The sequence below is a fragment of the Prionailurus bengalensis genome, chromosome A2 (assembly GCF_016509475.1).
Source record: "Prionailurus bengalensis isolate Pbe53 chromosome A2, Fcat_Pben_1.1_paternal_pri, whole genome shotgun sequence".
NCBI lineage: Eukaryota > Metazoa > Chordata > Mammalia > Carnivora > Felidae > Prionailurus > Prionailurus bengalensis.
The window spans coordinates 134,557,828-134,580,561 of NC_057348.1; the positions used below are offsets into that span (position 1 = coordinate 134,557,828).

At 38.2% G+C, this 22,734-nt stretch overlaps 1 protein-coding gene across 1 annotated transcript in view; it reads left to right on the top strand.

Moving 5' to 3' along the window:
- MET (MET proto-oncogene, receptor tyrosine kinase) overlaps nucleotides 1–22,734 on the top strand; it is a 113,752-nt gene that overhangs the window by 86,965 nt on the left and 4,053 nt on the right. The window contains exons 13-19 of the mRNA XM_043589318.1: nucleotides 1,233–1,389; nucleotides 1,592–1,732; nucleotides 4,931–5,161; nucleotides 7,088–7,168; nucleotides 8,765–8,946; nucleotides 13,877–13,986; nucleotides 15,160–15,325. Of these exons, the coding sequence (XP_043445253.1) occupies nucleotides 1,233–1,389; nucleotides 1,592–1,732; nucleotides 4,931–5,161; nucleotides 7,088–7,168; nucleotides 8,765–8,946; nucleotides 13,877–13,986; nucleotides 15,160–15,325 (1,068 nt within the window). The remainder of the gene's footprint in view (nucleotides 1–1,232; nucleotides 1,390–1,591; nucleotides 1,733–4,930; nucleotides 5,162–7,087; nucleotides 7,169–8,764; nucleotides 8,947–13,876; nucleotides 13,987–15,159; nucleotides 15,326–22,734) is intronic.

A 22,734-nucleotide genomic window follows, 5' to 3' on the forward strand; every position in this document is an offset into this window, starting at 1 on the left:
ATCTCAAATGCATGGACAAAGTAAAATAGGAAATAAACTAACTTCTTTCATGTTGCACCATGCAGCTCACACATTTAAAGTGTACAGTTCAGTGGTTTGGGGTGTATTACATTAATTTTTAAAATTGTGGCCACATGCATGTATCATTTTAACTATTGTTTAGTGTACAACTCAGTGGCATTAATTACATTCACAACATTGTGCAACCATCACCACTGTCTAATTCCAAAACTTTTCCGTCACCCCAAACAGAAACCCTAGAACCATTAAACAGTACCATCACACTCCCTCCTCTTCCCCAGCCCCTGGTAACCTCTAATCTATTTTCTGTCTTTATGAATTTGTCTATTCTAGATATTTTACTTATAAGTGGAATCATACAGTATTTGGTCTTTTGTGGCTGGTTTATTTTATTTAGCATGTTTTCACAATTCATCCATGTTGTAGTATGTGTCAGAACGTCATTACTCTTTAAGGCTGAATATTCCATTGTATAAATATATCACATTTTGTTTATCCAAGAATGAATGATTTTTAAAGCATTCCTGAAGTCTTCTAAAAAGTTATGAAATGGTCAGAAAGTTATAAAATGGGAAAGTACCAAAAAATTAGAAAATTTAAAGCTAAATCATGATATCGGAGTTTGAAATTAAAAAGGACCATAAATCCTAAAAATCATACCATGTTAGAGCCAGAAGGATCCTCAAAGGTTTCTTCAGGGTATCAAAACTGAAATAAAAATTTATACAACTTTATTATTCCATATGATTATTTATGTCTTAAGGAGAGTCTTCTCTGCCCTCTACCCAACCCATCAGGACAGAATCAGTGTCCTGTTGTCTCTGTTTCTTACTGTTTATTCATATTTCCAGGGTATATTTCACATTATATTATCACTTACCTATGTATTTGTTTCCCTTTCTGGAATTCAGTTCCTCAAGATCAAACTCTTTTTTTATTTATTTTTTTATCCCTAATATCTAGTTATAAGTGTAAACAGCTAAGCATCATATAAGTACTTTAGGAATCAGTAGCCCCTAATTATTTGAACAGAATTATTATCTAAAACAGAATTGAGGAATATCTTATTGCTCTGAAGGTAATTATGCCACTTGTAGAACACTAATAACCAGGTGGTGCTTTGGGTCCAAGGAGACTGTGAGTCAACCTGTGTAGTATATTTTGTATTTATCATTACTAAATTCTGACTTTTCTGTATTTGTCATTTTTAGTGGAAGCAAGCAGTTTCTTCAACCATCCTTGGAAAAGTAATAGTTCAACCAGATCAGAATTTCACAGGATTGATTGTTGGTGTTATCTCAATATCAATAATACTCTTACTATTACTTGGGGTTTTCCTGTGGCTGAAAAAGAGAAAGCAAATTAAAGGTGCATTTTTGTTGTTATTCCTATTTTCTTTAAGAGGTTACCTGAAGTATACAGTCATTACAGTTTAAAATTGCCGTAGATTCATGTGTGTTGTCTTATGTCCAATCCACAAAACCCATGAGTTCTGGTCACTGGGTCAAGGTCTACTGGGACCCATGATAGCCAAATCTTTAACAAGCTCTTTCTCTCTCTCTGTTTTAAGATCTGGGCAGTGAATTAGTTCGCTATGATGCAAGAGTACACACTCCTCATTTGGATAGGCTTGTAAGTGCCCGAAGTGTAAGCCCAACTACAGAAATGGTTTCAAATGAATCTGTAGACTACCGAGCTACTTTTCCAGAAGGTATATTTCAGTTTATCATTCTAAGAAATACCTATACGTATACCTCAGTGGGTTGTGGCATTGTTGTTTATTTTTGCTTTTCCCTTTATATTTTTATTTAAAAAAAAAAAGAAGCATTTACACCTTCTTTGGCCAGAGAATTAAGTTTAATTTGACATAGAATTATATGACTCTTATTTTTAAATGGACTCACTTATATATTACATTAGAGTTTGAGTCTTTAAACTTTCTTCTCACAAAAAGGTTAATTTTAAAATCATTTGAGCAAAGGTAAGTTCTTTATCAGAGTTCAATGAGAAGAAATTGTGAAGCTTTCTTTAACAACCCAGGAAGAGTTAAGATACAAACTTTTGTTTATGTAAGTGGGCACCGATGCATTTTTTTTACCTCTTAATCCTCAAACATTTAAATTATACCTCTCATATTCCTTTAAAGATTCCTTTAAAGGATTCTCAGTGAGCTATTAGTACACAGCCTTTTACCCACCAGCATTCCAGGACTTGGGTATATTCTGAGTCCTATCCAATAAAAACCTGCAATTATGCTATTTAAAAAGGAGTGGTTAGCACCATCTGCTTTGCAAAACACTAGACCTAATAATGGTAAGGTTAACCGGAGAATTTCACATTGTCTTATTTAAAATCTCCTGGTAAAAGCAAAATGTCTGTATTGTATCTGCCTCATTATCTTTAGAAGTTACAGGACGTGAGTCAAGTACAGCACTTCCCTGGTTGAATATTTACCATTGGACAAATAAAATGAGTCACAGATGATTGAGGATACTGGAAAACTAGAAATTGCTCATCAAAACAAGTACAAGAGCACTGAGACACTTAAAATTTTAACTTTTTTAACACTCATTGCCTCTTATTTTTTGAAGCTTATATTAATTCTGTAGAGATACATACAAATATTCTTTGCCTACATGACTCCATTTGCCTTTGAAAATCCATGCCCTTAACAACATGAACAAATAAAACCCAGTTTATATCTTTGAAATTTATATCTATTAGTATTTTATATTCATACTTAATAGCTCTAATCTGAGATCATTAAAATTCACAAGTAATTAAAAAAAAAGTGTTTAATCTTCCTTCAACCTCTTTCATCATTACCAAAAGGCTTGTCTTTCATCCTCTTTCTAAAATTGAACCTGAACCTTCAAGATGTGAAAAAGTAAAATAGACAAAAGAAGTTCATCCAGAAAGAAGAATGAGGAAATGCACAGCCAGCACCTAATGAATAGGCAGCTACACAGCTTTTCTATATATATCTAGTGGAGACAGCCTCCTCATCAGTCTTTTCATGCAGACCTAGAATTCTCGGTGGCATTACAGCAGAATCACACATTGATGGTTTAAATTGGTTTTTGAACAATTTCTATTGCTCAAAAACCAGAGGTTTTCTATACCAGAGGACTTTTTTCCTGTATCTTACCAAGGATTTCCCTCAGTCTCTGCACCCTTGAGAATTTAGAACTCTCATCTCCAGATGCAAAGGTTTGAGAAGTGAAGGTGAAGGAACTGAGCTCAGAGAGGCTTGTTTGCATTACCCCTTGGGGAAGTTTTGGAGAAGCCGACTCTAGGATTAAAGAAACCAGACACCCAAGTAGGCTCCCTTCTTCCCTCACCCATCCAACATTCCAGGTACTCACCTGATGTTCTGCATCCTTTCTTTAAGGCTGCATCTGTCTTATTTCCAGCCAGTCACTATAGCTATAGGTGGCCCCCAAAGCTTTTGTAGAACCACTATGGAGATTTACTGTTTTAGCCAAATTGATAATTAACCTAACTGCATTATGGAAAATACTACAAATGCTTAAACAGGGTTAGGAATAGTCAGAGTACCATCAACTTTCTTTTTATGCCCCTCTCTCAAGTTCTAATTTTCCTGGTCATTTGCAGACAAGCTATATTATATTTTAGTGCCAACAGGGACCCTCCCAAGCCGTCCCCCATCTCCCCATGTTATATGCTAATATATTTCAGTGCCCTACCTAGTTTATCTTCACATCAGTTGTAGATATGATGCCCTCTCCTTGACAGGTTTGAATTCCCAGTGGAAAGGGCAAAGTAACTAACTGGTGGCTTCTCTGCCCTGTTTCTCATTAAGAAATTATATTCTCAGCCCTACAAGATTCTCAGTGAGCTGTTAGTACACAGCTCTTATTTAAAAAAAGCTTCACCTTACAGTGGGAGACCTTGACTGAGACTCTTACAGAGCTTTGGTTGTAAAGATCAACAAAGAAGGAATGCTGATTCCTTTCCAAGTGCCTTCAACTAAGCAGTGGAGATGGCATACTAACCCATTTCTAGCCTTCTGTGAACAGCAATCACATTAAATCTGCTGCCATCACCACATAGGAGAGAATTTGCCACTAATGTGAAAAGACTTCAATTCCAAAAATTTGAGTATTATATATTTCTAATCATACGTATATATATATATATATATATAAAATGTCACCATACTATATTTTCCCTTGGCCAGGAATCCATATAGGTTTAGCAATACTAATTAATCCCATTAATAAACACTAGTCTGTCAAAGGCAAACTACTTTTGCTGCTTCCCAATCTTAAGAATATACCATATTATGGGGCACCTGGATGGTTGTGTTGGTTAAGTGTCCAACTTCGGTTCAGGTCATGATCTCGCGGTTCTTGAGTTTGAGCCCCGCTTCAGGCTCTATGCTGACAACTCAGAGCCTGGAGCCTGCTTCAGATTCTGTGTCTCCCTCTCTCTCTCTGCCCCTTGCCCGCTCATGCTCTATCTCTCTGTCAAGAATAAACATTAAAAAAATAAAAAATAAAATAAAATAAAATAAAATAAAATATATATATATATATATAGCAAATAAAAAATTAACCTCAAGCATGGCTTTTTGCTATATATAAAAAGAGGAAATGAAGAGGGTAAACAAAGTTTCAAAGTTAATGTCTAGTTTATTTAAACGAAAATTTATAAACATTGTTTTATAACTCTTGTATATATAAGCCAGTATCTTTTCCCACCTTATCATTTTTATTAAATCAGTTCCTTTGTCAAGGCTCTTTCTAGCCTCATTCAACAACTAAACTACCATTCCTTAAATTATAAAATTCAGAATTCATTATTGATTGAATTTGCTGCCCTTGTTGTAGTCTCCACTAAGTGAGGTTTTGCTATTGTTTTCTAGTAATTTTGCTTTGTCTTGCAGACCAGTTTCCTAACTCATCTCAGAATGGATCGTGCAGACAAGTACAGTATCCTCTGACGGACCTGTCCCCCATGCTTAATAGTGGGGACTCTGATATATCCAGTCCATTACTGCAAAATACTGTCCACATTGACCTCAGTGCTCTAAATCCAGAGCTGGTCCAGGCAGTCCAGCACGTAGTGATTGGGCCAAGTAGCCTGATTGTGCATTTCAATGAGGTCATAGGAAGAGGTAAGTATTTCCACTCAGCTTTTTGTTAAATACAGTTTTCCAGTAAGCATTTTATCTTCTCCCTTTGCAGATTAGAAGCTTAGACAATGGTGAAAGCAACTGAAAGAGCAGTGATAACAAGTACACTTGATTTCTGTTCTGCAGAAATACAGCCCTACAAATCATATCCAAGGGGATTTGCCCCCGTGCAGGGAGGCAATTTGATAATCTTGTAAACATATGAAAAATAAATCACACCCTTTCCTTGCCATTATCATGATGGCCAGTATAGTTTCTTGGAAGGTGTTGTTTACTTCTTTATAAAAATCATTAAATTTCAATATTTTTACTTATATCTTCCTCCAGTCTTTCTTTGCCCAGACAACAGTGACTAGCTCTATGAAGTCTTGGCTTATAGCAGTTTGTACACTGCTGGACAGAATCAAAAGATTGAATTTATAGCATTACCCTGATCTGAAGCAGCATATATCATCTCTACAGTGCACTCCAATTTCTTTATACAAAGATGATGAATATTTGTAATAAGCCAGCCAAAGCAGCAATAACAGTTTGCATACATAGTGTTTAAGGAATTATTTAGCAGGAAAAGAAACCAACCAGAAGCCAGGAAATGAACTGCGCTTTTCTCTTTTTCCTAAAAAACCTATGCCGTTGATACTAAATGGGCTTTTATTCTATACGTGCGACAAGAGGTAGCAGGCATCTGTCAGCATGATGCAGAGGAAGCTGATGGGACAGTTTGCCTTACATGAACACAAGACTTTCCCATTTTCCTGTGACCTCATCCATACCTTCCTCTGTCACACATTCCAGGTTTTAGTCCTTAGAGTGCTCCCTCTTCCTAACAGTAGCTTCACTATCAGCAACCCTGTTTTACATCAGGGTAATATTTAGTTCTATTACTGGCCTATAAATTCCAGAAGTTGCACCAGTTTTAGAGTATGCGGTCTCACCAATTACGTTCTATTTCTATTCATTATAAAATTAGAATTTTTAATTTTTATTAGTAAAGGTGCTAAACTAGCAATTATTTCTCTTAGGAAGTAGTAACCATTAATGATTCTATAAATATTAACTATTATTTATTTATACATTTTCCCAGTAGAATTTGAGCCCTCAAGAGCATAGGTTTTATTTTATTCATCTTCACTTTACGAGAGGGTAAGCTAATGCCTGACACTCGCACACTAGGAACTCAGGGAATCTTGGCTGGGTGGATGAATTAATTAATTAGGGCCTTCCACAGCTATCAGACGTTTGGCACCTCTGGGGAAAATTACTGCCACTGGATGAAAGGCTACCATTGGAAAGTGATGTGGCTAAACCCAGAGAGAACTAGATGAAATGACTCAGAGTGAATTTGCTTCATTTGGGCAGTTGCCTTTCAGTTTCTGCCAACCTGGATTACGTATTAACCAGTGACTAATGGGGGAAATCTTTATTCTATAATGCTCATCTTATTCCTAATGGTAACATTTTTATTTCAGTTTAGCTTACTGGAATATAGGGAAATGATTTTGTTGCATTTCTTCATGTGATAAAACTTTCTTCTCATATTTAAAAGATAGTATTTGATCCTTAAAAACAATAAATTTCTTTTACGAAGTAGATGTTACTCCTCTGTTCAGTGGTTCCACTGTAGTTGAATATTTTGCTTTATTAGCTTTTAATAAGAGTTATAGAACCTAGCTTTTTTTTTTTACCATGTATTAAATAATCATATAGCTTGTATCTTAGAGTGAAGTACATTATATCTACATGTTTTAACAGACACATGTAGTGGTACTATTAATTAAAAGTGTAAGAAACAATGCACTTTTTTGCCATGTGGAAAAAAGAAGGAAATGAAGATCACAAAGGGCTTCACAAGTGATGCTGCATAGTTACAAGTAATACAACACTAACCAAATTCCCTCTTTCATGTAGGACATTTTGGGTGTGTGTACCATGGGACTTTATTGGACAGCGATGACAAGAAGATTCACTGTGCTGTGAAATCCTTGAATAGTAAGTGATACTTGAACAGCGGAGTCACCTCCATGGTTTGCTAACTATTAAATAGTTCATAATAAAATGTTGATTTTGACCTTCTCTTGTGGAAAAATCAGCCCCTGCTGGAATTAGGGATCTAATCCTGAAAATTTGTTTGGTCTAAATTCTTTTTGAAATATTTCCTCAGAAATTATGTCTCAGAGCCCTCATACATAAGAGTATAGGAGCAGTGAGGTTCTTGGATTAACTGAGTGTCATGTAGCTATGTTTGCCTTATAACATTTGTTTTATGGAAACTATTGGAAGCATGTTGGCACATACGGTAATAATGACTCATTTTACCCAGAGGAATTATTATAATTATTTTTTAACCACAACTTTCATTAAAAAGATTTAAAAATGAAATAAGACCAACAGTAGAAAAATATGCTGGCAGAAAATTGTAAGTGTGGCAATATCTCATTTATCTGCATGAGGTATTCTACAAAAATGAACTTCCTAAACAAGTGATACTTACCCCCTTTTAAATGCTAGAATTTAAAAAAAAATTTAGGTGTTATTGAGAAAATGTTTTTAAGTGGAATGTATACTCTGTTCAAGAGACAAAGAAGCTTCTAGACATTAAGATTATTGATGACCTGGAGACGCAAGGAAGGCATAAATTACTCTTTTGTACAACCCAATGTACCCCTCATACTAAGAGTTTTCCTGGCTTCACCTTTGCCAAGAGGTTTCACATGTCAAGTCAGTGTGCTTGCCTTTTTGACCTATATTTCTAAATTTCTAAATTAAAGGGACAGTTTATATGAAACCTAACTACAAACTGTAATGGATTAAGTATGATTGTCAATAATATCTGCCTCACAAGACAGCACACTGCTCATTGTACTCAGAACATTCCTAACAGCAAGAAATCCTTCTCTGTCTCTGGTGTTCATTAATCTCTATTCTATCCACATGGACTCATCTCAGAATGCATTACATTGTAAAAGAATATCATCACTGACACAGATACTAGTCAGATTAATAAATCAAAGGTCATTAACCTTTCATCAGTGCCAAGTAGTGTTGGACCCTCAGGATCTCTCTCTGGAAATGAATAGAAACTGTTACACCAGAAAAAGTCTACTTAGAAACCATATGACAACGATTGGTCTTCAAACCCTCCTAGTCCAGGGATCAGAAAACTCTGGCCCCGTGACTGTTTTTATATATAATTGTCTGCGGCTGTTTTTGCACTATAATGGCAGAGTTGAGTATTTGTAGCAGAGACCATATGGCCCACAAAGCAAAAAAATATTTACTATCTGGCCCTTTCGAGTAGTTTGCCAACCTCAGCCCTAGACAGTCACTACAGAAATAGATTGGTCTGCTTCCCTTTCCTTTTTCTGTATGAGACAAACTGATTGCTAGAGTTTGGGGGTGACTTGAAGGCCCACTGCAGGGTGACATCATTTATTCAAACGTATTATTAAAAAACAGTCTGAGGATGAGGTGTCAGGACAGGATTCAGCCCTGTGGTTTTACATTCCATAACTCTCCCTATCTGAATTCAACCGAGTATTTATTGGTCCATAATGAAGTTAATGTCTCCACTGCTGGATTTCTCAGGAATCACTGACATAGGTGAAGTTTCCCAGTTTCTGACTGAGGGAATCATCATGAAAGATTTTAGTCATCCAAATGTTCTCTCACTCTTGGGAATCTGCCTTCGAAGTGAGGGGTCTCCACTGGTGGTCCTACCATATATGAAACATGGAGATCTTCGAAATTTCATCAGAAATGAGACTCATGTAAGTATATTACCAAGGTTATTAACTGGTAAACTAGCTATAAGCCAACGAGTTTTTCAAAATGTTGCTGTTTTGAAAATTTTTAAAAGCTTTCAAAGAAGCACATGTAAAATGTTTACGCCATTCAGCTATATAGAGGCTAATTCACTTGTACCTCAAAATCCCCTATCCTGGTGGGAAGATAATGGTACCTAGAAGGATTTCCCAGGGGCAATGATTCTTACCTGTCCTGCAAGCTGCCTTGATCTACCATCCCTCTGATAGGCACAATTAATCATTTTTGAGTGCCTACTAATTGCCAAAAACAGAAAGCACAAGAGACATAGAGGCAGAATGAGCCTCAGCCCACATGGGATTTTAACTCTAGAAGGAAAAACACAGAAGAACTAATTACAAATGAATCCCTTAGTATTCTTCAACCTTCACCCACTGTCCTAATTCAGGACCTTTGTATTTGCTGTTCCATCTGCCTGGAACACTTTCCCCAAGATAGCCACATATGTCACTTCTCATCAGCTTCAGCTTTTTGCCCTAATGTCATCTTCAAAATGAGGCTTTCCTGGCCTAAGTAATTGACCCACCTCACCCCCATGCCTCCTGTCTGTTGTCTCCTATCCGCTGCTTTATTTTTCTCCATCATACTTACCATCATCTGATACAGTAGGCCTAAGCAGTGTGCTACTGTGGCCATGAGCCATATGTAAAATGTGGCTAGTCTGAATTGAGATGTACTGTTAGTGTAAGTGTGCTGTAAATCCCAGGTTTTGAATATTTAGTATAAAAACAGAAAGGTAAAATATCTCATAATTGTTTATATCGATTACACGTTGAAATGATATTTCTTGAGTTGAGAAATATATTATGAAAACCAATTTTACCTGTTTCTTTCTACTTTTTTAATGTGACTATTAGAACATGATTGTATGTATGGTTTGCATTGTATTTCTATTGAACAGTGCTATACTGAACAATAAGCAAATACATAATAGCTATATAATACATGTATATATGGATGTGCACACACACACACACACCATTAGAATGCAAGCTTATGACAGTAGGGATTTCTGTGTATTTTGTTTATTGCTTTAGACTTAGCTCCTAAAGTGTGTTCAGCACATGGGCCTTCAGTCATATTTGCTGGATGAATGAGCTCAGGATTACAAAAGAGGTTCTTAGGTTCTTGCAAGTGAGAGTTTTCTTAGTGACATTTATGCCTAAAGGGTGAGCAAGTAAGTGGTCAGGCAGGAGGGAAGTGGAAGGAGTCCTCGGAACTGAAGACACAGGTGATCTCAGGCTTCTTCTTGTCTCCCGCATCCAGGCCTCTGGGAGTAAATGGAGTAACTTTACTCTTGATCAAAAACAAGACACATGGGGTCAGGTTCTCAAAAGAAATAAGCTCTAGGATAGGAAAGAAATATTTTGTGTTCAACCAAAAGAATGAAATACTCCCTAGCTGTGAATTTTTGCAGATAAGGTGAATTTACCTTACAAAGTGAAAGCTGCCCCGACAGATCCCACTTTTCTAATTTAACTTGTCATTGTCCTGGTGAGTTCATCTGACTGGACATGCTGTCTTCTCTAGAATAGTATTCCCCCAGCATTCAAGCATGGTAGAGATTTCCTATTATCCAGTACCAGGGCCTGTTTTTATGGTCCCGGGATACTATATTACAACCACTAACAGATACATTCTAAAAAGAAGCCTAAAACACAAGAAACTGGCCTCTCCACATGTTGTGTGCATTAAGGGGGCTGCAGCCCTCCTTGCAGGGCCCCTAGTAGCTGCCTCTTGAGCCCACAACCCCCACAGTGGCTGCTGAAGAAGAGATACCCTGTTCCTGAAGGCCAAGTACCAGCAGGGCTACCAGCCACAATGTTATCTGTGCGACTTCAGATATGTTTTTTGTGGTTTTTTTAAGTTTATTTATTTTGAGGGCAGGAGGCAGAGAGAAGGAGAATCCCAAGAAGGGATTGTCAGCGCAGAGCCTGATGCGGGGCTCAAACTCACAAACTGTGAGATCATGACCTAAGCCAAAACCAAGATCTGGACACTTAACTGACTGAGCCACCCAGGCGCCCCTCAGATATAGTTTTTATAGTTAGTTACTAAAGGAATTCCTCTGTCCACCCAATTTTGTGGATGAAATTTCTGGAGAATAAGATTTCCTGTTTTCTGTGTGGATCCAAGCCATTATAGTTGCAGGTTGTTACTTTCATACCAGTAGGAGGGCTTCTAATGTGATTGATATCACTACAGTGTGGGCTTTGGAGCCTAACAGATTAGGTTAAAATCCTAACTGTACCACTTACCATCTGAGTGGCTTTGGGTGATTTATTTCTCTCTGAACTGCTGATATTAACCATGTATTGCTTTATTTTTTTATGTTTCAACTTTTTACTCAAATTCTAGTTAACATATAGTATAATACTCGTTTCAGGTGTAGGATTTAGTGATTCTTCAGTTACATACAACACCCAATGCTCATTGCAACAAGTACCCTCCTTAATGCCCATCACCCGTTGAACCCATCCTCCCTCCCACTTCCCCTCCAGCAACTCTCAGTTTGTTCTCTAGTTGAGTCTCTTCAGTTTGCCTCCCGTTTTTTTCTCTCCATGTTCATCTGTTTTGTTTCTTAAATTCCACTCGTGATTGAAATCAGATGGCATTTGTCTTTTTCTAACTGACTTGTTTAACTTAACATACTCTGGCTCCACCTACGTTGTTGCAAATGGCAAGATTTCATTCTCTTTAATAGCTGAGTTATATTTTATGGTACATATATACCACGTCTTCTTTATTCATTCATCAGTATTGGACACTTGGGCTCTTTCCATAATTCGGTTATTTTTGATAATGATGCTATAAACATCAGGATGCATTTGCCCCTTCAAATCAGTATTTTTGTATCCTTCGGGTAAATAACCTAGTAGTATAATTGCTGGGTAGTAAAATAGTTCTATTTTTAGCTCTTTGAGGAACCTCCATACCATTTGCCAGAGTGGCTGCACTGTTTTGCATTCCTGCCAAATGTAAGAGGGTTCCCCTTTCTGTGCATCCTCACCAACATCTGTTGTTTCCTGTGTTATTAATTTTAGCCATTTTGACAGGTGTAAGGAGGTATTTCATTGTAGTTTTGATTTGTATTTCCCTGATGATGAGTGATGTTGAGCATTTCTTCACTTGTTGGTTGGCCATCTGGATGTCTTCTTTGGAGAAGTGTCTATTCATGTCTTTTGCCCATTTCTTCACTGGATTATTTGTTTTTTGGGTGTTGAATTTGATTAAGTTCTTTTTTTTTTTTTTTTTAAAGAGACCTTAAAGATGTATCATTTTCTTTTCTTCAACGTTTATTTATTTTTGGGACAGAGAGAGACAGAGCATGAACGGGGGAGGGGCAGAGAGAGAGGGAGACACAGAATCGGAAACAGGCTGCAGGCTCTGAGCCATCAGCCCAGAGCCTGACGCGGGGCTCGAACTCACGGACCGCGAGATCGTGACCTGGCTGAAGTCGGACGCTTAACCGACTGCGCCACCCAGGCGCCCCGAATTTGATTAAGTTCTTAATAGATTTTGGATACTAACTCTTTATCTGATATGTCATTTGCAAGTATCTTCTCCCATTCCATTGGTTGCCTTTTAATTTTGTTGGTTCCCTTCACTGTGCAGAAGGTTTTTATCTTGATGAAGTCCGAATTGTTCATTTTTGCATTTGTTTCCCTTGCCTTCAGAGATGTATCTAGTAAGAAGTTACTATGGCTGATGTCAAAGAGGTTGCTGCCTATGTTCTCTTCTATGATTTTGATAGTTTCCTGCCTCACATTTAGATCTTTCATCCATTTTGAGTTTATTTTTATGTATGGTGTGAGAAAGTGGTCCATTTTCTTTCTTTTGCATGTTGCTGTCCAGTTTTCCCAACACCATTTGTTAAAGAGATTGTCTTTTTTCCATTGGATATTCTTTCCTACTTTGTGGAATATTAGTTGACTATTTGTGGGTCCATTTCTGAGTTTTCTATTCTGTATTGATATATGTGTCTGGTTTTGTGCCAATACCATAATATCTTGATGATTATAGCTTTATAATATACCCTAAAGTCCAGAATTTCTTTTCTTTTTCAAGATTGCTTTGGCTATTTGGAGTCCTCTGGGGTTCAATACAAATGTTAGATTAACTGTGTATTTATGATGCTCTGACTTCTAGTGCCTTGCTGACCTTGGAGTGATGGCCCTTTCCAGAACTAGCCCCAAGATAGTAAATGGCTCATCTTCAAAGAGCAGGCCTTTTATAAGCAAACCAACCAATCCAAAGCCCATACCCCAATCACCTCCTTTAAAGAATTCTCACACTCTGGGACACTATCCACCTGCTGTAATCACTTCAAGGCCAGGTACCAGGCAACTGAAGACAGCCCCTACACTTCAGAACCTGCTGAAATTATTCAAACTAGCCCAATCCTAAATCCGCTTACCCTGCGTCACCCATTCTTTCCCATGGGAACCACAAAACAAGCTCTTGCCCATGTTTTCCAGTTGCTCCCTCTGCCTCCTAGACCAACCCCATTGCTTCCCTTTGTGGCCTCACTTGGCATGGTGTGCCCCCTCCTCTTGGGAATTGTGAGTAACAAGCTATCTTTTCGGTGGCAGTGGTCTTCCTTCTGTTAGCCCCACCATACCAGAATAATTTTAAAACACTTCCATTTCCTCATCTGGAAAACGGAACCTGCCTTATAGAAGTGTATAAGGATTAGCCAAAACTCACATAAGCATCTAGCCTGGTGCTTTTCAAATAATAGATATCTAATACATGATTGTTGTTATTAACAAGGCACGAGTTATTGCTTGAAACAAGATAATTCTTATAAACATTTCAGAATTCACAGATCAGTAGATGCTTAGCTTACGCGTTTTTAATTCTCTTTGATTGCAGAACCCAACTGTAAAAGATCTTATTGGCTTTGGTCTTCAAGTAGCCAAAGGCATGAAATATCTTGCAAGCAAAAAGTTTGTACACAGAGACTTGGCTGCTAGAAACTGTATGTAAGTATAAGAATCTCTGTGCCCACAGTCCAAATTAAGTGACAAGGAGGAATCTGTTTCCCACTGTTGAAGGCTAGTGAGGATGTTTTCTCTTCTTATGCAAAAGTCCTTTATTTCCGATATGTAAGCACTGGGATGTAGGCGGGGCTTTCAGGCTTTATCTAATGGAGAATTTAAAAGGAATTCTCCAGAGGGGGTCTTAAACAGCTGTTGTGTGCTTTTGCTTTTCTTTTCCCTTCCCACCAGTAGCCCCCAATGTTGTGGTTTCACACTGCATTAGTGTTTGGAAGGGAGAATTTGATCTTCAGCATTTTACAGTGAAAAGGAGAGGGCTGGTAACACAAATACCAACATATTGCAACTTCCCAAGACTGGATTTGAAGTCAGTCTGCAGAAGCCCTACCAAAAATGGTATTGGGGAATGAATATACAAAGAGCTTTATTTGTGTCTGGGTGCCTGGGCTGTATAATTCAACAGTCAACAGTTTGTAATGGATTCAGTTCTTCCCTCACATAACACTGATTCATGACTTATGGTATGTGTGAATGAGAGAGCTGTGCTATTAATTTCCTACCTTGGTTTTGGTCAATGTAACAACATAAAAGCCAGCTTAAACAAAGGATACATAGCCTCAGATAGCGGAAATTGATTTTTGTTGAGCCTTGCTGTTTTTGTTAGATGCTTTACTGTGTCCTACTTCTCTATTACCTCAGTGGTGAGATACATGAATTTTATGTGATAACCTAGCCCATTTGAGAAAGAAAAGGTAAAATAACAGTCCTCTATCATAATCCCTCATAAAACTGAGTATTACTAATAAATTGACAAGTGAAGATACACAATTGCTTGGGATAGTCAGTTGGCATATTTGATGTAGTAACAAAGGAAACCTAGGAGGGGGGTCCAACTTTACTGTTAAGGCAAAAGGGATTTTCTTATGCCACATCATTCGTAGATCTCTTTCCTTGGCCTGTTGAATTTGTAATGTAAATGTCAAGCATTTTTATTCAAGAATTCCATTGTAATTTAGCGTTAGTAGAGACCAGATGAAGCCCACCCTGCAGAAGTTATGGATTTCAAATATGAAGTCCTTGTTTTGACCTATAGATATTCAGCATCACTGTAAATTATTGTATTTCAGCCACCAGTAATGATTTTTGTCCTTTCTATAGGTTGGATGAAAAATTCACTGTCAAGGTTGCTGATTTTGGTCTGGCCAGAGACATGTATGATAAAGAATACTACAGTGTACACAACAAAACGGGCGCCAAGCTGCCAGTGAAGTGGATGGCTCTAGAAAGTCTACAAACTCAGAAGTTTACCACCAAGTCAGATGTGGTAATGTACTCATCATCCCTGACCGTCTCCTCTTTTCCTTTCATATCCAACATTTTTAATAGTTTTATGGCTATTTCATTTTTTCAAAAAAGGACACCTTCAACACCCTAATTTCAGTTTCTTCAGAGCTTGATTGTTAAACCAGATAGCCATCATATGTTCTCACAAATTCATTCATTTATCAAAAACATTTGCCTAGTACGGTACAACGCTAGGTCCTTAGGGAGCCCAGAGCTGAATCAGAACTAAACCCTGTCCTCCAGGAGCTTTGGCTCCACAGAACAGAGAAGGCATAACTGTCATTAGCTGTTACACAAAGTAGACTGGGATTAGTCTGGCCACTCATAGCTCCGGGACAGCTGCATTCCACCTGGAGAAATCTGAAAGCTATCACTGAGGCAGAACTGGCAGTGAGGGCATTATTCCTGCACCCAGCTAGAAATGTGCCCTTCTTGGCCACCTGGCTGGCTCAGTTGGTAGAACATGAGACTTAATCTCAGTGTCGGGTCTTGAGTTCAAACCCCACATTGGGCGGGGAACCTACTTTAAAAAAAAAAAAAAAAGTCTAGAAACATGCCCTTGTGTATCTACTATGGTCATCCTCTCATAGAACAAGCTTCAAAAAGCATACACCTGAGTGCCGAGGGTGGGAGAGACACCTGGGCAGCCACATTTTCCTCACTTACCTACCACCTGGTGGAGGAGGTGGTGCTTTTGTACAGGCCTTAAAGGAAGATAGAATGGGCCATGAAATAAATACCAATCCAGGTAAGCAAAGGGGCAGGAAAGTATATACATCTTTAAAGTTCTAAGGAAACAGTAAGGAGTGGGTGATTTGGCCAAAATGGAAGGCACAGAGGGAAGTTCTGAGGATAGATTGCGAAAAATATATTCATACTAGATCATAGAGGTTCTTGGAAAGCAAACTAGGGAGTCTGGAATTTATTCTCTGGCCATGTGGAACCTTAAAGTGTAATCAGAAACACTACAGCCTTTCTTTATTCTGTAAGATGTTCTGAGAGGAGTAGATGCAGGAAGATGAGGTGAGAGGTATAACTTGAAATAATACAGAAATTGTGGAACAGAAAAGCGAGAGCAGAAAAGGCATCTGAGAGGTAATAACAATATTAAGCAAGAAATTGATAAATTCAAAGATGAATGAAGTTATATGCTAGTACAGTAACATATGTGAAGGAACAGAGTAAAAACTTGTTGGAGAGGAAAAATACCAGTTAAGGCTTAAACATACTGAGTTTGATGTGGGAGTAAGACATCCAGGCAGAAGGGGAGGGTAGGTGCTGGGCATTGAAGAGGGCATCTTTTGGGATGAGCACTGGGTGTTGTATGGAAACTAATTTGACAGTAAATTTCATAAAAAAAAAAAAAAAAAAAAAAAGACATCCAGGCAGAAAGGTCCATCAGGCAATTGGAAATGTGGATCTACAGCTTGTACAACCTCATTAGTTATCTTATTCAACTTGGGCCACCATAGCAAAATACCATAGACTGGCTGGCATAAACAATAGGCATTTATTTCTCCCAGTTCTAGAGGCTGGAAGTGTGAGATCAGGGTGCCAGTGTGGTCAGGTTCCTGACTTGCACATAGCTACCTTCTCACTGTGTCCTTGTGTGGGAGACAGAGCCAGAATAAGCTCCCTGGTGTCTCCTCCCATAAGGGCACTAATCCCATCATGAGGGCCCCACCTCCTAATACCATCACACTGGGAGTTAGAGTTTCAACATTTGAGTGGGGGTAGGGGGTCCACAGTTCAGTCCATAGCAGAAGTCAAGGCTGGAAATAAGCCTTTTAGAGTCCAAAAACAATTACTCCGGAGAAACTACACATAGGAAATGAGGGGGAAAAGCAGAGAGGTAGGAGACCCAAGAGAGAAGAGGCCAGAGGAAGAGAAAGTTTCAAAAAGAAATAGGATACGGTCAGCAGGGTCCACTGCTACTCAGTGCACAAAAATGGTCTTGAAAACCGAGTAACTTGAATGATTTGGAGGTCTCAAGTGGCTGTTGAATGGAATAGAGTATACTTACTCTATCTGCACGTAGTAAGTCAGGAGGACTGTGATGCATAGAGGTAGAGAAAGATTAATTTTCAGTCCTTGGAGATAAAACTGAAAAGCGAAAAAATGTAAACTGGTGATATCAGTAAATGAGGTAGGCAAAAAAATAAAATTAATGGAGGGCATAGACTTCAAAAGAAAAAGGGTTGGCAGCTATTGAAAGATGACAGGGGACAGGGATCTGAGTGTGGCATTGGGAAGCAACAAGTCATCTACCCTCCCTCCTGTGAGTCAACAGATTTCAAAGACATTGTGGTCTTCAAGTGAAAGCAGTTTCAGTTCCTGAGGAAGTGGGGGAGACATTAAAGACTAAGTTGAGAGTGACTGGGAGTTTGTTTTCAGTAAATGTGTTACAGGGCATGGTGGAGGGATGGGACTTTGGGGTGGATAAGATTAATAAGAGGACGTGATGGTATATGCTGAAGTGTAATGCCTGAGATTATGATGCTGAAAGATTCTGAAAAAGATGAAAGAAGTGAGTGCTAAAGAGGTAGGCTGGAAACATGTTAGTGATGGTAGCAGGTGAAGGCATAAGGTAGGAAGAATTAACCTGTCCTCAAAGAGTATACATTTCATCCAGACTTAACTGTTAGTCTGCCATTAAGAACCAGACCAACTCATATAGCTCAATAAGACAACTCAGTTTTTAAAATAGGCAAAAGATTTGAATAGACCATCTACCAAAGAGATATATGAATAGCTAGTTCATAAGCACATGGAAACATATGCCTACACAAATACTTGTACATGAATGTTCACAATAGTATTTATTCACAATAGGAAAAAACCAGGAGCAATCCTAATGTCCATCAACTGGTAAAGGGTAAGCAAAACATGGTATTTCTATACAATGGAATAATACCATTCAGCACTATGCTAATCCATGCTACAACGTGGATAAACCTCAAAAATACTATGTCCAGTGAAAGAAGGCAGACTCCAAAGGTGATATGTTGAACAATTCAATTTACATGAAATTTTTAGAAAGAGGCAAAACTAAAGAGAAAAAAAAAAAACAGATCAGTGGTTGCCTGGGACTGAGGGTGGGAGCAAAGATTAACTACAAACAGGCATGGGCAACTTTCTAGGGTGTTGGAATTGATCTAAAAACTGAATTGTGGAGATAAGTACACTATCAAAATATTTACTAAACATCATGGGCTGTCCACTTAAAACTGGCAAAGTTTATGATATATATTATACCTAGTGAAGTTTTTAAAACAAAACAAAAAGAACCTGATGAAATTTTGAATGTTCAAGGCAAGAACTGTGACTCTGAGCTTTTAGACAACCACACACACATTACTAACCTACACGCACGCACACACACAGCACAGAGGCCACCATTTATCACATAGCAACTGTCACTCAGATTCTTGACTGTAGATTTATATAGGCTTCTGTATATGAAGTGCTATCTCTCTCCTTCTCATTGGAAGATACTGTATTGTACTACATAAGGGTGAGCCTGAGTAATCCAAATGCAGTGCTGCTTTGACAAATGGTTATTGATTACCTGGATAAATTTGCATTAACTTTAATTTGCAAGACAGGACAATCTTTTGAATGTTGACATGGAACATTTCCAAAAGTATGTGATAAGCTTTTATGTAGAGACCTACAAGCAAAACCTTGCGTGCTAGTAGAAATGTCCACTTTGTCACAAATGACCAGATGGAGTTCAGCTAAAATCTGAATTCTCTTGACCATTCAAACAAACTAGAAGTGTCACTATATTTGTAACTTCTCATATCCAGTGTTGTACAGTGTGCCACACTTAGTACAGGTGCTTCCATTAAAGTCAGTATTGACTTCTCAGTTGTTCAACCAGTTAACTTTTTCACCCTACTTCAGAACTTAACATTGTCCACCACTCCTTTCTTCTCAAAATTTCCTCCTCCTTTGGTTTTTGGGACACTGCATCATCTGGTTCCTCTTGCTTCTTTGTTATGTTTGCTTTAGCCTTAACAGCTCTCTTCCTTCTCTCACATCCCACATGCAACTGTCACTCAGGATTTTGGGGGAGGAGGGGTCTTTAGGTGCCAGCCTCCCTCAATAATTTCAACCATTCCCATCAACAACTACCTTTGAACCTCTCTTCCTGGATGTTTTCATCAGCATCACAAAGTCACCATGTTCAAAGTCCAGTTCTTTCCTGCCAACTGTCAATTCCTCTCCTCTTTATTTCTGTTAATGGTATCACCATTATGCAATATATCAACTCTTTACCCTTTTTAATGTACAGTTCTTCAAGTTTTGAAGGATGCATACAGTTGTATGACCATCACTATTGCAACTAGGATATAGAGCAGTTCCATCATCCAGGAAAATGTCCTTGTGCCTCTTTGTAGTCAAACCCTACCCTATCCCAAGGACCTGGAAAGCACTGGTCTGTTTTCTGTCTCTACAGTTTTACCTTTTCTAGAATGTCATATACAGTAAATCATACAGTAAATAGCCTTTGAGCCTGTCTTGTTTCACTTAGCGTAACACATTTGAGAGTTACCCATGTAGTATGTAGCAATGTATCTAGATGGTCTCCCTTTTTTTTAATTGTGGTTAAAAAAAAAAAAAACCATAAGAGAAAAATGACCATCTCAACTATTTTAAGTGTATGGTACAGTAGTGGTTAACTAACTACATACACATTGTTGTGCAATCAATCTGTAGAACTTCTTCTTCTTGCAAAACTGAAACTCTATATCCATTGAATAACTCCCCATTTCCCCCTCCCACAGCCTTTCTGGAAACCACCATTTTACTATCTGTTTCTAAGAACTCAACTACCTGACTACTTTAGCTACCTCATATAAGTGGAGTCATGTAGTATTTGTCTTTTATGACTAACTTATTTCACTTAGCATAATGTCCTCAAGATCCATTGATATTGTAGCATACAATAGGATTTTTTTAAGGCTAAATAATATTCCATTATATATATATACCACATTTTCTTTATTCATCTGTTGATGGGCATTCTTAGGTTGCTTCCATCTCTTGACTATTGTGAATAATGTTGCTATGAACATGGGTATGGAAGTATCTCCAGATACTGATTTCATTTCCTTTGAATATATACCCAGAAGTGGGATTGCTGGATCTTATGGTAGTTCTATGTTTAATTTTTTTAGGAAACCATACTTTTTTTTATAGCAGAGTAATTCATTCCTTTCTATTTCTGAGTGGAATTCCATTGTACGGATGTTCCACATTTTGTTTATCCATTCACCAGTTTGGAGGACATTCAGATTCTTTCCAGTTTTAGGCAATTGATTACACATAGCTGCAACTACTAAACATTTGTTTAATTGTTTTGTGTATAAAGGTTTATATTTATTTTGAATTAATATCTAGAAGTAGGATTACTGGGTTGTAAAACAAGTATATATTTGACTTTATGAGAAACTACCAACTGTTTTCCACAGTTCATGTATCATTTCATGTTCCTAGCAGTAATATGTAAGAGTTCTGATTGTTCAGCATCCTCACCTGCACTTGGCATTGTCAGTTTGGGATTTTTAGCCATTCTCATAGTCTGTAGTGGTGTGTCATTTCCTTTCCATTTGTATTTCCCAGATGACTAATGATGATAAGCATCTTTTCATGTGCTTATTTGCCATCCTTCTATCTCCTTTGTGAAGTATGTGCTCAAATCCTTTGCCCATTTTCTTTTAAGTTTTAGAGTTTTGGGTTTTTTAATTGGTTAGTTTATTTATTATTGAGTTGGTAAGAGTTCTTTATATATTCTGGATTACAGGTACATGTTATCAGACACAAGTTTTTGTGAATATATTTTTCTAGTCTGTGGCTTGCCTTTTCATTTGCTTACTGGTATCTTTCAAAGAGCAGAAGTTTTACATTTTATTGAAAATTTTACCCATTTACCAGTCTATAAAATTTTATGAATATATCCACTTTTTAATCAGTTGTGGTTTTTTTGCAAATTGTGGTGTATCTCTATTTACCCACTCCTGAATGCCCAGGCTGTCTCCATTCCTTGCTTGCCTTAGTGTCACTTTCTATCACTTTTTATGGCTCTAATAGTCTTTCATGTCTACTAATTGCTTTGATCTTCACCTTTGAAAAGTGAGGCAGAGATTCTTCAGAGGACCTCCCTGCTGGTGCTCAGATAATCAGGCTACGTGCACACAGTAACTGAAAGAATAGCAGAGCTCTCCTGTCTTGAAACTAAAACTAACTTCTTTCCATCATTCCTAATGCACGGGCATCGTGCACCTATCTCTCCTTCTCTTTCTCTCCCTCCTCTTCTCGCTTTCTCTTTCTTTCTCTCTCTTCCTCCCACTCCTACCATCTCCCCCAGCCTCCCTCTTCTAGTTCTGCCTCATTCTCCTTCAAGACCCCTTTCCCCACCATCCTGTCAGTTCCAAACTGTTCCTGGGGGTTTGAAATGCAGGTGGTACTATGGTTTTCCCAGAAGCTGCCTCCCCTTGACCTCTCCTGTCCAGTGAGTCTTCCAACCCTCCTCTGATACCCAGTCGTTGCCCAAGTCCTATAATTCCTCAGAAATGTACCCAACTGTGCCCCCTTTTTTTGTGAATTTGCCTTCAGACAAACCTATAGCCTAGGCTATGGGTTAGGAGACTTGATTACAGACAAGTAATCAGCCTCTCAAAACTTTGGCTTCCTCACCTTTTGTAGATACTTTAGTATCTACAAAGCCAGTTACATTACAGGGTTGTTTAAAGGATTAAATAAAATAATCTTTTTTAAAAAGGGCCTGAAGTCTGTTCCGGGCTTACTATATGGCATCTAATCTTTCCCACCACCTTAATTTGGGAGTTCAGTCTCATCGGGTTCTGGGTTGCCAAGATGTAGCAGCACCCCCACCAGACATTCTGTTCAGAAACCCCCCTATCTGGTCTCTTTATGTGAACCAGCATCTCCTATTTGTCTAAAGCATAGTGTTTACAGATGCAGCATGCTGGAGCTCAGCTGCATGTCCTGTCCCTTTCAGCGTAACCCACTTTCAGCACTCAAAAACCCCCACAACATGGTCTCATTTTTACCCTATCCATCCCTTGTCTCCCTCATCTACTCCATACATCAAGCAGAGTGACCTATTGTCCTTATGTAGTTCAGAAAAACACACAAGTACTGTCACCTCTGGGCCCATTGCCTCCATCCAGAACACTCCTCCGCCCTCACCTTCTGTGCACCTGGAACACAAATGCTCCCGTTCTTCAAGACCTGCTTTACTGTCGCTTTCTCCCTGAAGCCTTTCTCAGTACCCTACTGTTATCTTATTGACTTTTCACAGCATTTGTACATCTTTTCTATTTTTGTTCTGTATTAGTTATTCTGCCTTACTGTCCTGTG